This window comes from Suncus etruscus, chromosome 11 (assembly GCF_024139225.1).
Source record: "Suncus etruscus isolate mSunEtr1 chromosome 11, mSunEtr1.pri.cur, whole genome shotgun sequence".
Classification (NCBI taxonomy): Eukaryota; Metazoa; Chordata; class Mammalia; order Eulipotyphla; family Soricidae; genus Suncus; species Suncus etruscus.
This window is the reverse complement of record NC_064858.1, coordinates 59,793,020-59,809,786: the sequence shown is the minus strand read 5'-3', so window position 1 is coordinate 59,809,786 and position 16,767 is coordinate 59,793,020. Positions and strand designations below refer to the sequence as shown.

The following is a 16,767-nucleotide window of genomic DNA, read 5'->3' as shown; positions in this document are numbered from 1 at the left end:
GTCATTAAATCATTGTCAGAAGATTTACTAAAAAAAAGACAATACATTTAGTCTCAATGTTATGGACTATTTTGCCTACATTTTCTTCTATGTCCTTAATAGATTTAGGCATGATATCAAGGTCTTTATTACATTTTGGTTGGTTAAAGACTGGTCTGAGTTTGCTTTTTTGCATGTGCCTGACCACTTTTTTTTTTGGTGGGGTTCACACTGGGCAGCGCTCAGAGGCTACTCCCTGGCTCAACGCTCATAAATCGCCCCCAGCAGGCTCAGGGGACCATCTGGGACTCTGGAATTCGAACCACTGTCCTTCTGCATGCAAGGCAAATGCCTTACTGCTGTGCTATCTCTCTGGCCCCCTGACTACTTATTGAAGAAGATTTTCTTCCTCCACTTTCTGTTTCTAGTCCATTAATTAATAACTAATTGGTTATATACATACAGGCCAGTCTCAAAATACTCAAGACTATCCCACTGTTCTGAGGATCTGTCTTTATTCCAATACCATGATGTTTTAATGACTATTGCTTTGTAGTATCTTCTTTTTCTTCAGATTGTTTTAGCTATTCGTGTGTGTTAGTTTCAGATAAATTTCAGGAGTATTTGATCCACTTCTTTGAAAAATTTTAAGTGTACCCCTTAGAGGTATTGCATTAAATCAGTACAGTCTATGGGTAATATTCCATTTTAATTATGTTAATGCTCCAGATCTATGAGCAGGGTATGTTTCCATTACTGTGTCCTCTTTTATTTCATGAAGCAATCTTTTTTATTTTTCTTTTATAGGACTTATATAGTCTTTTATAGGTCTTTTGGTAGAGTCATTAGGATTTTCTAAATATAGTATCTACAAACAGTAATGCTTGACTTACTCCTTCCCTATCCAGATGCCTTTGATATATTTTTCTTGGCTGATTTCCATGTAAAGAGCTTCTATTTCTGTGTTGAATAAAAATGGAAAGGAGATAACCTTGTATTGTGCCAGATTTTAGGGAAAAAGCTTTCAGTTTTTGCCCCTCTCGAATATATTTGCCACCGGCTTGTGGTAAATGGCCTTGATAATTTTGAGAGAAGTTTCTTCCTTTCCATTGTTGTTGATAGTTTTTAATTATGAATGGGTGTTGGGCCTTTTCAAATCCTTTCTCTACAGCAATTGATATGTTATTATGATTTTTAATTTTTTGTTTATATGTGTAATATATTGATAGACATGTGTAAGTAAAAACATCTTTGTATCTTTGAAATGAATTCGAATTGTTCATGGTGCATGACCTTGATAAGTCATTGCTATTTGTTAAATTTTTTGAGGATCTTCGCATCTGTGTTCATCTAATATATTACTTTATAGTTCTCTATTTGTATGGGATCTCTTTCTGCTTTTGGTATCAAGGTGATGGTAGCTTTTTAAAAACAACTTGGGAGTGTTTCTGTTTCTTCAACTTCCTGGAAGAGCCTGAAAAAGATTGGCAGTAGGTCTCTTGTTAGTTTTTAAATAATTTACTAGTGAATTGATCTGCCTCTGGTTTTTTGTTTTGGGGAAAGATTCTGACCATTTTAATTTTCTCAGTAGTGTTAGATCTATTTAAATATTCTAGATCATTTTGGTTCAACTTTGTTGCCCCAAAATTTATCCATTTCTTCCAGATTATCTACATTTGTGACATGTAGTTTCTCAATGTAATCTCATCATCTTTTGAATTTCTGTAATGTCTGCAGTAGCCACCCCATTTTTATTATTTGGTTTATTAAGTTACTCTTTTTCTTCATGAGTTTTGCTAATGGCTTATTGATTTTTTAATCATTTTTATTGACACCAAAGTGTCTTTTGCAGTTGTATTTAATATATATAGAGACAGTGAATTTGGGCTATTTCCACCACCAGTGTTGACCTCCTTCTGCCATTGTTCTCAGCATGCATCCAATACCTCCATTTTTAGTCCCCTGGATTGCTACTATTTTGTGTAGTTTGTTTTAGTTTGTGTTCTTTATTTCATTGTCATTGACTTTGAGTTCCACTCAATGCTCCTGAGAACTCTTGATAGCTGGATTCATCCCCTTTTGTTTTTCAATTTGTAGAAAGACATAGAAATATGAAGCAGAACAAGGTGATTCATATTCTATGGTTCTGTTAAAAAGTGGGCTGAAGCACCTGTCTAGAAGCTACAAATATAAATAAAATTAAAAGAAAACATGTAAAAAAAAAGAAAAGAAAGAGGGGGTTGATGTTGCAAGGTTTCTTTTGTAGATGCAGTAAATTCCCTTGACTTAAGATATACAGGGCGTCTCTACCCTTGAAACATACTGACAGAATACAGACTACAGGCTCTGGACATGTTAGTTGTCAAACCACAAGGTCTTTCTTAATAGTGCCAAGAAACGTTCTGGCAGAGCTAGTATATTTTTGTTGGGTTTTATCCTTTTCTACCTATCCTGGGATTACAGGACAGTGTTGAATTATTCTATTATTATTGTTTTGCTTGTGATATCTTTCTTCAGCAATTGTTTCACATATTTTTCTGGATCCTAATTGGATGCATATAAATTTGGGTGTGTGATTTTTTTTCTGGTGCACATAGCCCTTGATTATTAAGATATGTCCATCTTTGTTTCAAATAGCCATTCTAATTCGAATGTTTGCTGTCATCTGATTTAAGTATGGCCACCCCAGCTTTCTTAAGGTAGTTATTTGCTTGAATGATTGTTCTCCAACCTTTGACTTTGAGTCTAGGTTGGCTTGACTATTCGTATGTGTTTCTTGGAATCAGAAAAATATTGGATTAAACATTTTTTTACACTTTGTCTCTTAACTGTTGTGTTTAGTCCATTGTCATTGACATTGAGAGAGATAATTGTCATGAGATTTAGTGTCACCTTTTTATATAATTTTGGTAAGGTTTTGGGTCTGCCTTGACTTAAAGTAGGCCTTTCTGTTCTTTTAAATCTGGTTTTGAGTCTGTAAAGTACTGAGCTGTTGTTTATACTTAACACTATGTATTAAACTTGAATGTAAGTCTGGCTGGGTGAAGCTGTTTCTATTGAGTTTATCCCAGACTTATATTTTAATCTGTTCACATTATTTGAGAACTTTTCCACTGTGTAGTTTTTTGTTTTAAGGCTCTTTTCTGTTTTCTTTTTCTGTATAGAATGGATTGGCAGCTCATCTTCCATCTAATTGTGTCCTCAATAACTGTTACTCTGTTGAATAGGCTTTCCAGTGAGTTTTTCATTTTGCTACCATCTTTTTTAGTCCTAATATTTTATTTTGAAGTTTTGTTATTTCTACTTTCATATCATCCTTATTCTTCTTTGTGATTTGTTTGATACATTCATGTATTCTTTAAGTTCTTCAAGAATCCTCCAAATCTCCTCTCTAAAGTCCTTTTCAGGTAAGTTATGGAGATTAATGATACTTGTTGTTGCAATCAGAGCTACTTTAATTTTCTAAGAATGGTGGTGCTCTGCACTGTTTTCTCATTATGTACATCTTTATTTTCTAAGAGTGGTGGTGTTCTGCACTGTTTGCTCATTATGTTCTTCTGTGTGGTGTTTTCTTTTTTATATATAACAATTTTTATTTTGACCAAAGTAGATTACAAACTTTCACAGTAATATTTTAGGTACTAGTTACATTGAATCAGGGGCACCCTTGGATCCCACCTAGCATTTATATCTCCCTCATTTACCTCCCAAGCTGTTAGTATAAGTGTTCCCCTCTGTCTCTAGCTTGTTGTAAATTGGGTATTGATTCTGTTGTCATTGGCTTTGGATTTGCTGTTTAAGTCTGATCATTTTTTATTTCTACTTAATGATCAGACAACTGTTTGAGCTTGGTACCCTTCATTATTTCTCCATTTTTGAGGCGGAACAAGATGATTTAAGTTATGTGGTTCTGTTTGAGGGAAAGAAAAAATAAAATGGGGCAAAAATCAAACAAGCAAAACATGGGTGGAGTCCTTCTAGAGGCCATAAAAGTCAATTTGAGAGAAGAAAGGGAAAAGAGAAGAAAAACATAATAACAATACAAAAAGAAAAATCAAACAAAAATCCAAAAAGCACTACAGCAATAAAGACAAGCACCACACAAAAACTACGGTCCTGAAATAAAAACAAAAAAAAAAGCCCCTCATATGAAAAAAACAAACAACAATAACAAAACCAAATATTTTATTTTTTGCTCTGCCCAGGCATGGTCGCGCGCCCGGGGGTTTGTGGTGACTACTCTGGGGTGGTGAGAGGCAGTGCAGACCAAGTCATTATTCACCAATGTATTTGATGCTACCTGTTGGCTATTAGAGGATATTGAAGAGATCTGACTTCCTGGAGAAGGGCCAGCAGCAGTCTATGCTACAGAAGCAAGATAAAGAAACTTCATTTAAAAAATAAAACCACATTTTCAGCCTGATTTCATCCTGGGTGTGGCTCATCAGCCAGCCTGCCTTCCTGTGAGCCTTCCGGGGAGCCTGCCTTCCCATGAGCCTTCCGTGGAGGTGAGTCGACACTCCCAGAAAGGGAGGAGCCACTGAACTCTGCTGGATCTCAGATGCCAGCACCCTTCTGCCTCTCTACTCTGCCGTCCTGCATTTTCGGCCTGATTTCATCCTGGGTGTGGCTCATCAGCCAGCCTGCCTTCCTTTGAGCCTTCCGGGGAGCCTGCCTTCCTTTGAGCCTTCCGTGGAGGTGAGTCAACACGCCCAGAAAGGGAGGAGCCACTGAACTCTGCTGGATCTCAGATGCCAGCACCCTTCTGCCTCTCTACTCTGCTGTCCCGCATATTCGGCCTGATTTCATCCTGGGTGCAGCTCATCTGCCAGCCTGCCTTCCCGTGAGCCTTCCGTGGAGGTGAGTCCACACGCCCAGAAAGGGAGGAGCCAGAGGAGCATGGTTGCTCCGCTCCCCTTCGCGATGGTGCACATCATTTAGCTGATGAATACAACCACAACACGTAGAAAAACCCGTAATAGAGAGCATGAAAACCGGCAAGACTTTGCAAAAGCCGGCTTCCTGTGTGTGACACCAGGCGGGGAAAATCCATGAAAGTACACTGGCCCAGTGGGGCCCAACTGTGAAAAACTGTGAGTTTGACCTGTATATGTCTGTCTACTGTCCGCTTGCGTGAAACTCTTGCAAGTGGGGCGAAAAGAGGCTCCAGAAAACTCGCTCGCCTGAGGCCATTTTCAGGGAGGGACTACAGAGCATGAAAACTGGCAAGACATTGCAAAAGCCAGCTCCCTGTGTGTGACACCAGGCGGGGAAAATCCATGAAAGTACACCGGCCCAGTGGGGCCCAACTGTGAAAAACTGTGAGTTTGACCTGTATATGTCTGTCTACTGTCCTCTTGCGTGAAACTCTTGCGAGTGGGGCAAAAAGAGGCTCCAGCGGAGCATGGCCGCTCCGCTTCGCTACGCGGCCGTGCACTCTTTCTAAGGAAAGAACACCATTGCAACAAGAAGGAAAAATTACACTAAGAACGGTGCTATATCACAGAAGCAAACATTTCTCTCCGGACTGTCTTCTCTGTTGCATGCTCGGGCCTAAGATTTGACCCAGTGTGAGGCTTTATCCACAGAGGACTCCCCTCCCTTAGAGGCAAGTCAGACCATCCAGAAAGGGAGGAGCCAGAGGAGTGTGCTGCCTGCATCATATAGACAATGAATACCACCACAACACGTAGAAAAACCCACAATACAAGTGTGACAATGGGGAAACAACACAGGCCAGCATCAGACATAGAGAATGAAGATGACAATTCTGAGGACCAGATAATGACCAAACAACTAATCACCCTCTCAGATAAGGACTTTAGACTAGCAATATGGAAGATGCTCAATGGACTCCAAGAAACCAGGGATCGAGTTGAACAGAGCACTAATAAGAACCAAGAAAATATGAAGACAGAAATCACAAAACTCCAAACTGAAATAATATGTCAACTAACAGGACTGAAAAAGTCAGTAAACGAAGTGAATGACAAAATGGATAAGCTCTGGGACAGAGTATCAGAAGCTGAGAATAGACTTGGTGCTGTGGAAGATGAGATACATAACAATTCCATACAGCAGGAGAGAATGGACAAAAAACTTAAAGCAAATGAGCAGACAATGAAAAAATTAGTCAAAGAATGGGAACAGATGAAAATAGAAGTCTATGATAAGATCAACAGAAACAACTTAAGAATCATTGGAGTCCTAGAGACCCAGGAAGAAAATTCCCAGGAAGAATCAATGGTCAAGAACATCATTAAAGAGAAACTTCCAGAGCTAAAGAATATAGGTGATCAAATCCTGCATTCCCGAAGAGTACCAACCAAAAGAGACCCCAGAAAAACCACCCCAAGACACATCCTAGTCACAATGACAAATCCCACAGATAGAGACAGAATTCTGAAAACAGCAAGATCAAAAAGGGAAATCACGTTCAAGCAAGCTTCCCTGAGATTTACAGCAGACCTGTCACCAGAAACACTCAATGCCAGAAAGCAGTGGTGGGATATTGTGACAAGACTGAATGAAATAAATGCTTCACCCAGAATACTATACCCAGCAAAACTCACTTTCCGGTTTGACGGAAGAATACGTGGTTTCACGGACAAAAAACAGCTCAGAAACTTCACAGACACAAAACCAGTCTTAAGAGAAAAACTGAAAGACCTAATCTAAGACAAGACTACCCAAAAGACACACCAAATTTCGAAATAAAGATGGCGTTAAATCCCAGGACAATTCTTTCTCTCAACGTCAATGGACTAAATGCACCAGTCAAGAGACACAGAGTAGCTAAATGGATCAAAAAACTCAATCCAACCTTCTGCTGCCTACAAGAAACGCACCTGAATTATCAGAACAAACATAGACTCAAAATAAAAGGCTGGAGAAAAAGTATCCAAGCAAACAACACCCATAAAAAAGCTGGAGTGGCCATACTAATATCAGATAATGCAAATTTTATACTCAGGAAGGTTGTAAGGGACAAAGATGGACATTTTATATTAATCAAGGGGTACGTAGAGCAGGAAGAATTCACTCTCCTAAACATATATGCACCGAATGAGGGGCCAGAAAATATTTACTACAACTGTTGACAAATCTGAAAAATAATATCAACAACAACACAATAATTGTGGGGGACCTTAACACGGCTTTGTCAACACTGGATAGGTCAACCAGACTGAAACCCAACAAGAATATACTAGACCTGAGGAGAGAAATGGAAGAAAGAGGCCTAGTGGATATATATAGGACACTCCATCCCCAGAAACCTGGATACACATTCTTCTCCAATGTACATGGGACATTCTCCAGGATTGACTACATGCTGGCACATAAAACATACCTCCATAAGATCAAGAGGATAGAAATTTTGCAGACTACCTTTGCTGACCACAAGGCTCTGAAATTATTTGTGAACTCCAAAGGGACTCTGAAGAAACACTTTAACACCTGGAATTTAAACAGCCTCATGCTCAATAACCAGTGGGTCCGAGATGAAATCAAGGAGGAAATCAAAAGGTTCCTGGAAACAAATGACAATAAAGACACAAACTATCAGAACTTATGGGACACAGCAAAAGCAGTACTGAGAGGAAAATTTACAGCTTTGCAAGCACACATCAGGAAGGAAGAAGGAGCTTACCTGAGTAGCTTAATGACACAGCTAATAGAACTAGAAAATGCCAAGAAAAGGACCCAAGACTAGGAAGACATAAGGAAATAACAAAGCTGAGAGCAGAAATCAACGAAGTGGAAACCCAAAAAACAATCCGAAAGATCAACGAAAGCAGAAGTTGGTTCTTTGAAAAAATAAACAAGATTGATAGACCACTGGCAAACCTAACAAAGAAAGACAGAGAGAAACTTGATAACTCGTATCAGGAATGAAAAAGGAGAGATCACTACTGATATGACAGAGATTCAAAGGGTAAACAGAAACTACTTTGAAAAACTCTAAGCCACTAAAAATGAGAACCTGAAAGAAATGGATAAATTCTTGGACTCTTATAATCTTCCACAGTTGAAGGAAGAGGATGTAGCATATCTAAACACCCCCATCACCGTTGATGAAATTAAAACAGTAATCAAATGTCTGCCGAAAAAAAAAAGCCCAGGTCCAGATGGATTCACTAATGAATTCTATCAAACTTTCCAAGAGGAACTACTGCCAATCTTGGCAAGACTCTTTCATGAAATTGAACAAGCAGAAACACTTCCAAACAGCTTTTATGAAGCCAACATCACCTTGATACCTAAACCAGACAGAGATGCTACAAAGAAAGAAAATTACAGACCAATATCGCTGATGAATGCAGATGCAAAGATCCTCAACAAAATCCTGGCAAATAGGATTCAATGCCTCGTTAAGAAGATCATCCAGGTGATGTCATGTGGGCAAGATGGCGGAAGGGGAGGACGTGGGATGGTGGCGGAGTTGGCTGCAGCAGAGCTACCAGACCGTCAAGGAGAAGTCCTCTGAAGCCTTGGAGTTTATGAAGAGGGACTTGACAGAGTTTACCCAAGTAGTACAGCATGACACAGCCTGCACCATCGCAGCCACAGCCAGTGTGGTTAAGGAGAAACTGGCTACTGAAGGCACCTCCGGAGCAACAGAGAAAATGAAGAAGGGACTGTCTGACTTCCTAGGGGTGATCTCTGACACCTTTGCTCCCTCACCAGACAAAACTATTGACTGTGATGTCATTACCCTGATGGGTACACCTTCTGGCACAGCTGAACCCTATGATGGCACCAAGGCTCGCCTCTATAGCCTGCAGTCTGACCTGGCAACCTACTGCAATGAACCATATGGGCCCCCGGAATTATTTGATGCCTGGCTTTCCCAGTTCTGCTTGGAGGAGAAGAAGGGGGAGATCTCAGAGCTCCTTGTAGAAAGCCCCTCCATCCGGGCCCTCTACCCAAGATGGTCCCAGCAGCTGTCTCCCACTTCGAATTCTGGCATCGGTATTTCTATAAAGTCCATCAGCTGGAACAGGAACAAGCACGGAGGGAGGCCCTGAAACAGCGGGCAGAACAAAGCGTCTCTGAAGAACCTGGCTGGGAGGAAGAGGAAGTCCCGGAGACTGAACCCAGGACCTCAAACCTGCAAGAGGAGCCTGTGGGCATGTCCCCCACATCTCCAATAGAAGCAAAAGTTCCTAGTACCAGGACTCCCTCATCCCTCAAAGGAGAAGGACCTGGTTCCCAGAGCCCCTGTGAGGAAACACTGGTGCGCTCAGGTGAGCCTCCAGCAGAGGTGACTCCTTCAGAGAGCAGCGAGAGTGTCTCCCTCGTGACGCAGGTGGCCAATCCTCCCCCTGCCCCTGAGGTGCCAGTGCTACCCAAGGACCTGTCCCAAAAACTTCTGGAGGCGTCTTTGGAAGAACAGAGCCTGCCTGTGGATGTAGGCGAGACTGGACCCCCACCCTCTGCTCAGCCGAAGCCTCATGCCCCTGCTGGTCGCTTCAGTGGTGCAGAACCCAGGCCTGCAGCCAGAGTAGAGACTCTGAAGGAGGAGGTGCTCTCAGACTTACAGGTGTTCGAGCTGAACTCAGACAGCGGGAAGTCTACCCCATCCAACAATGGAAAGAAAGGCTCAAGCACAGATATCAGTGAGGACTGGGAGAAGGACTTTGACTTGGACATGACTGAAGAAGAAGTACAGATGGTACTTTCCAACATGGATGCCTCAGGGGAGCTGGAAGATGCTGAGTGGGAGGACTGGGAATGAGGGAAGCCAAACTGCTCCCTCCTACCCACAGCACCTCCCACCACCCTCACTCGTCTCAGACCAGCCCTGGAAGACACTGAGAATGTTCCCCAAATGGCCTCAACCACAGCTCTGGTCCCCATTCCTGGGTTGATTCTGGATTGTCACAATTTCTGGCCTCTGCTCACATCTGTAAATGGACTCACTAAATCCAGACCAGAAACCCTGACTTGTGCCAACCATAAGATACTGAAGGGGAGAATATGTGCCCTTTCACCAGAAGAGCCTGCTGAATACCCATTGTTCTTGGAACATTTTCTGGAAGTCCCAAAGGAATAACTCTAGCCCTCTGCCTGTGTAGACTAAACCACCAGTGTCCTGAGAAAACCAAGAGATGTACTGTCCATCTATGAGCAGACAAGGAGGGCATGTCATTTGCCCTTGGCTAGAGAGATGGCAAGCTCATCTCACCTTATCCCTTCTGCGGGGTAAGAGGCACTCAGGGCTGGGTATCCTCCCTTCCCTCCCAGCTATTTTCCATTCCTGGTAGGGTTTCTTATGATACAGACTCTAGAGACCAAACCCTGAGTTCCCACACCTTTCCAGCCCAGGCTTGTATATTCCCTATACTTCCTAGGGCTTCTTCGTGTCAGACACACCCAAGTCCTTAGCCCAGCTGTGCCACCTGCAAGAGATTGCTCTTGTATTTCCTTCCCTCCCCACACAGGGAGGAGGCCACTTCTGGCCTTTCTGTGCATTGCCCAGTAGGATTCTTTGTCCAACCAGCTACCACCTCAACTCCCCTGTAGCCTAGGACACAAGCCGGCTTGAAGCGGTACAGAGCAGTGATCAAAGCCGAGTACTTACAGCTCTGGTAACCCCACCTTCTCCCTCCGCCTCCGCCTTTCTACTTTCCGAAGGGACCCAGAAGTGGGGGAGCTTCCTAAGACTGGTCTGCAAAAGCTCTTCCTCCTGAAGACAGAGCAGCCTGTGGCTCTTGCACCCTCAGCTCTGGTAAAACTGCACCTCTCTGGGGGACTGAGGGGCTGCAGAGACCCTGGAGACCCTGGTGCTTCTGATGCTGCTCTGGTGATTCTTGTATATAATCTGGTGTGTTCCCATGAGTTAAAGGGATGCTGAGAGAGGCAGTCATTTCCATGGCAGACCTTCAGCAAGGGCTGAGATGGAAAAAATGCTGAATCTTTTTTTTTTTTTTTGATGGGATGGGTTTTTCCTCTTTATAATTATTTCTTTGGTTTAATCTTTTGGTTGTTTGTGCAATATTATATATTTTAAATTATAATGCATCTTCCCAGAGTATTTTGTAGCCAGGAAAAGAAAAAAAAAGGAAAAATTCTAACAGCTGTTAGTTTTGTAATTAAAAAAGAAAAAAGAACTTTGTCCTGAACCTTTTCCAGATTTGCCATTAACAGCATTAAAGAAATTCAAAAGAAAAAAAAAAAAAAAAGAAGATCATCCAGTAAGATCAAGTAGGTTTCATCCCAGAAATGCAAGGCTGGTTTAATATCCGTAAATCTATCAACATAATACACAACATCAATAACAAGAAAAATAAAAACCACATGATCATATCAATAGATGCAGAGAAAGCATTTGATAAGGTACAACACCCATTCTTGATCAAAACACTCAGCAATATGGGAATGGAGGGAACCTTTCTCAATATAGTGAAGGCCATGTACCACAAGCCAGTGGCAAATATTGTCCTCAATGGAGAAAAACTAAGAGCCTTTCCTCTAAATTCTGGCACAAGACAAGGCTGACCTCTCTCACCACTCCTATTCAACATAGCACTGGAAGTACTTGCTATAGCAATTAGGCAAGAAAAGGATATCAAGGGAATCCAGATAGGAAAAGAAGAAGTGAAGCTCTCACTGTTTGCAGATGACATGATACTCTACTTAGAAAACCCTAAAAACTCTATCAAAAAGCTGCTAGAAACAATAGACTCATATAGCAAGGTGGCAGGCTACAAAATTAACACACAAAAATCAATGGCCTTTCTATACACCAAAACTAATAAGGATGAAATGGACATTAAGAAAACAACCCCATTCACAATAGTGCCACACAAACTCAAATATCTTGGAATCAACTTGACTAAATATGTGAAGGACCTATACAAGGAAAACAATAAAACTCTGCTCCAAGAAATAAGAGAGGACACACGGAAATGGAAACACATACCCTGCTCATGGATTGGCAGGATTAACATCATCAAAATGACAATACTCCCTAAGGCATTATACAGATTTAATGCGATCCCCCTAAAGATACCCATGACATTCTTCAAAGAAGTGGAACAGACACTTTTGAAATTCATTTGGAACAATAAACACCCTCGAATAGCTAAAGCAATCATTGGAAAAAAGAATATGGGAGAAATTACTTGCCCAACTTTAAACTTTACTACAAAGCAATAGTTATCAAAACAGCATGGTATTGGAATAAGGAAAGGTCCTCAGATCAGTGGAATAGGCTTGAATACTCAGAAAATGTTCCCCAGACATACAGTCACCTAATTTTTGATAAAGGAGCAGGAAATCCTAAATGGAGCAGGGAAAGCCTCTTCAACAAGTGGTGTTGGCACAATTGGATAGCCACTTGCAAAAAATTGAACTTAGACCCCCGTCTAACATCATGTACGAAGGTAAAATCCAAATGGATTAAAGACCTCGATATCAGCCCCAAAACCATAAGATATATAGAACAGCACATAGGCAAAACACTCCAGGACATTACAGGCATCTTCACGGAGGAAACTGCACTCTCCAAGCAAGTGAAAGCAGAGATTAACAGATGGGAATATATTAAGCTGAGAAGCTTCTGCACCTCAAAGGAAATAGTGCCCAGGATACAAGAGCCCCCCACTGAGTGGGAGAAACTATTCACCCAATACCCATCAGATAAGGGGCTAATCTCCAAAATATACAAGGCACTGACAGAACTTTACAAGAAAAAACATCTAACCCCATCAAAAAATGGGGAGAAGTAATGAAGAGACACTTTGACAAAGAAGAAATACACATGGCCAAAAGACACATGAAAAAATGTACCACTAATCATCAGGGAGATGCAAATCAAAACAACGATGAGATACCACCTCACACCCCAGAGAATGGCACACATCACAAAGAATGAGAATCAACAGTGTTGGCGGGGTTGTGGAGAGAAAGGAACTCTTATCCACTGCTGGTGGGAATGCCGTCTAGTTCAACCTTTATGGAAAGCGATATGGAGATTCCTCCAAAAACTGGAAATCGAGCTCCCATATGATCCAGCTATACCACTCCTAGGAATATACCCTAGGAACACAAAAATACAATACAAAAACCCCTTCCTTACACCTATATTCATTGCAGCACTATTTACCATAGCAAGACTCTGGAAACAACCAAGATGCCCTTCAACAGACGAATGGCTAAAGAAACTGTGGTACATATACACAATGGAATGTTATGCAGCTGTCAGGAGAGATGAAGTCATGAAAGTTTCCTGTACATGGATGTACACGGAATCTATTATGCTGAGTGAATTAAGTCGAAGAGAGAGAGAAAAACATAGAATGGTGTCACTCATCTATGGGTTTTAAGAAAAATGAAAGACATTCTTGCAATAATAATTTTCAGACACAAAAGAGAAAAGAGCTGGAAGTTCCAGCTCACCTCAGGAAGCTCACCACAGAGTGATGAGTTTAGTTAAAGAAATAACTACATTTTAACTGTCCTAATAATGAGAATGTATGAGGGAAATTGAGAGCCTGTTTAGAGTACAGGTGGGGGTCGGGTGGGTAGGAGGGAGACTTGGGACATTGGTGATGGGAATGTTGCACTGGTGATGGGTGGTGTTCTTTATATGACTGAAACCCAAACACAGTCATGTATGTACTCAAGGTGTTTAAATAAAAAAATTTATTTTTTGCTTCTTCTTCTTCTTCTTCATCCTCCTCCTCCTCCTCCTCCTCCTCCTCCTTCTTCTTCTTCTTCTTCTTCTTCTTCTTCTTCTTCTTCTTCTTCTTCTTCTTCTTCTTCTTCTTTTTCTTCTGCTTGCATAGGCACAGTAAATATTGAGGAGTTTAGGAAGGAAAGTCCCTTGGCCTATGAGATGCAGGTTTTCTCCACCCTTGAAGTATACTGTCATAGGCATCACAATAGGCACTGTACATGTTCTTTTAATCTCCCCTAGGTCCTTTTGTGGTGTCTGGAATCTTTCCACTCCATCGTGGGTGATAAAATCAGACTTCTGTAGCTAGAGATATTGGTATCTACACAGCTCGAAGAATGGAGCCTAGGATGGAGTCTTTCTTTATGACTCTAGAAGTTCTGTTCCATCAGTGTTGTGTTAATCAGTCCAGTGTAGCCGGTGGTTGTGGTTTTTGCACCAATCCTAGGACAAAGCCTAGGATAGAGTCTTTAACTATGTTTCCAGAAGACCTGCTCAGTTGCAGTTGTCTCAGTCAGACCTCTGGAATTAGAGATCTTGGTTGTTGTACAGAACATAGACCAAAGCATAGACTAGGGTATTTTTTATTGGTCCCAGTCATGGTTGTCACAGTCAGTCTTCTGTAGATAGCGATCCTGGATTTTGCACAGATCAAAGGATGACTTCTGAGCACATAGCCAGGAGTAACCCCTGAGCGTTACTGGGTGTGGCCCAAAAACCAAAAAAAAAAAAAAAAAAAAAAAAGGATGACATGTTTTCTGATTTCATCTTGTCATTAGGTGGTGAGGTAAGACAACCTGCTCTTAGATCAAGTTGTTGTTTCCTCATTGTCAGGATGTCATATCAAAACTAGCACCTCTTGGTGTCAGAGTAGTATTAAGAATGTCCCAGAGGGAGTTTGGTTCCTGGAGCTGTTGTGGAGAACTGTGATCTAGGGTTTGGGGTTGGACAGTCACTGTCTATTTCCCTGGAGTCTAAGTTGGGTCCCAGAGTGGTGGTTTCTACTTGTTTTACTGGTGTACTTTGACTAGTGGATAAGTGCTGCCATGGAGTGGAGTGGCCATGCTCCTCTCTTTTTGTCCTTTTGGTTGGATGAGGAATGCTGATAAAATTGCACCCTTTCTTCACACATACGTGTATGTTTTTATTATTTATTCAAGACATGATAAAGAGTATCAGCCAAGCTGTTTAGATCACCAGGACGGGGTACAGTGGTTAGCATGATGCCACTGTGCCCTCATTCTGAAAGAAGAAGGTAGTAGTGACTCTAGGGTACTTACAAATGGGTCTCTTGTAGCTGTTAATCTTTGGTTTTCCTAAATGTGGTGCATGTACATATTATATCTGGAAACTCTATGTAATAATGGCTTTGACTGTTGCTTTTTTTATTGGAGTTTTATTCCTGCCTCACTAAGACCCCAATGATTTTTACATTGTTCGTATCAAATTTATTCCAAAGGCCTATTGTCATTTGTTCACTTATTTTGAGGATTTTTTCCATTTTCATGCTCTTTTCAGCTTCTGTTTTAAGGAGTTGGTATGCTGCTCTCTTTTCAGCTCTCTCACTAATTTTGTCTTCAGCAGCTGTTATGCTGCTTGTGAGGCCATTTATTGAGAACTTCACATTGCCTACCAAGTTTCTTATTTCTGTAATATCTGTTTGAAGTTTTTACATGTCTACTCTACATTGTAGGTGAAATGAAAACCTCACTGGAAAGCCTCTCGAACTGAGTAACAGCAGCTGAGGACTGAATCAGTGAGTTGGAAGATAAGATGTATAACAACTCCATACAACAAAAGAAAATGAAAAAGATAATTAAAAAAGTGGTCAATGAAAAAATCTGGACTCAATGGAGTCCCAGAAATCCAAGAAGAAAATTCTCAAGAAAAATCAACACTCAAGGAAATCATTACAGAGAAAATCCCAGAGCTAAAGAATGCATGCAATCAAATTCTGCATGCCCAAACAATACCAGCTAAAATAGGACAGAAGAAAAGCACCCCAAGACACATCCTGGTCACAATAAAAAAATCCACAGATAGGGATAGAATACTGAAAGCAGCAAGATCAAAAAGGGAAATTACATTCAAAGTAGCATCCCTAAGATTTACAGAAGAACTGTCACAAGAAATTCTCAAAGCCAGAAGACAGTGGTGGGATATTGTGACAAGACTGAATGAAATGGATGCTTTGCCTAGATTACTGCACCCAGACAGACTCACATTCATGTGTGGAAGAACTATATATAACTTCATGGACAAACTACAGCTCAGAAACTTTACAGACTCAAAACCAGCCTTAAAAGACAAACTTAAATGTCTACTTTAAGTCAAGACAAAAAAAAAGACATAAAAAACTTCTACACAAAGATGACATTAAATCCCATTACAATTTTTTCTCTCAACGTTAATGGACTAAATGCACAGAATGACAAAATGTATCAAAAATCTGAATCCAATATTCTGCTGCTTTCAAGAAACACATCTGAGTAGCCAGAACAAACATAGACTCAAAATTAAAGGTTGGTGGCAATCACCCAAGAGAACAATTCCCTTAAAAAAGTGGGAGTGGCCATATTAATATCAGATGACACAAACTTTAGATTTAGAAAAGATATAAGGCAGAAAGTTGGGCATTTTGTAGTAATTAATGGATATGTACAACAGGAAGAAATCACAGATATATATATATATATATATACATATATATATGCACGCAATGAGAGACCAGCAAAATATTTTAAATATTATTGACAAATATTAAAGAAGACATCAATAATGACACAATTATAGTGGGAGACCCTAACATCAACCTGTCACTCTTTGAATTGTCAATCAGGATGAAATATAACAAGAATATACTATACTAAAAGGATAAATGGGAAAAAAGTGACTACTAGATATATATAGGGCATTTATCCCCAGAAAACTGGATACACATTCTTCTCTGTTGCAAATAGATCATTCTCCAGAATAGACATATGCTATCCCTTAAAACAGGGGTCTTCAAACTACGGCCTGTGAGCCACATGCGGCCCACAGAGGAGTCTGATCTGGCCCGCCAGCAGTGAGAGCTGTTTGGTTGCCAAGATACCTGCCAGCATATA

The 16,767-nt window shown here is 40.8% G+C and overlaps 1 protein-coding gene across 1 annotated transcript; it reads left to right on the top strand.

Annotated features, from left to right (window-relative positions):
• Nucleotides 1–8,379: 8,379 nt before the first annotated feature.
• LOC126022294 (BSD domain-containing protein 1-like) lies at nt 8,380–11,168 on the top strand. Its single transcript, XM_049783160.1, is given in 2 exon segments — nt 8,380–8,904; nt 8,907–11,168. Coding segments are annotated over 2 exon segments (1,329 nt in total). The 5' UTR covers nt 8,380–8,387; the 3' UTR covers nt 9,719–11,168.
• Nucleotides 11,169–16,767: the final 5,599 nt, after the last annotated feature.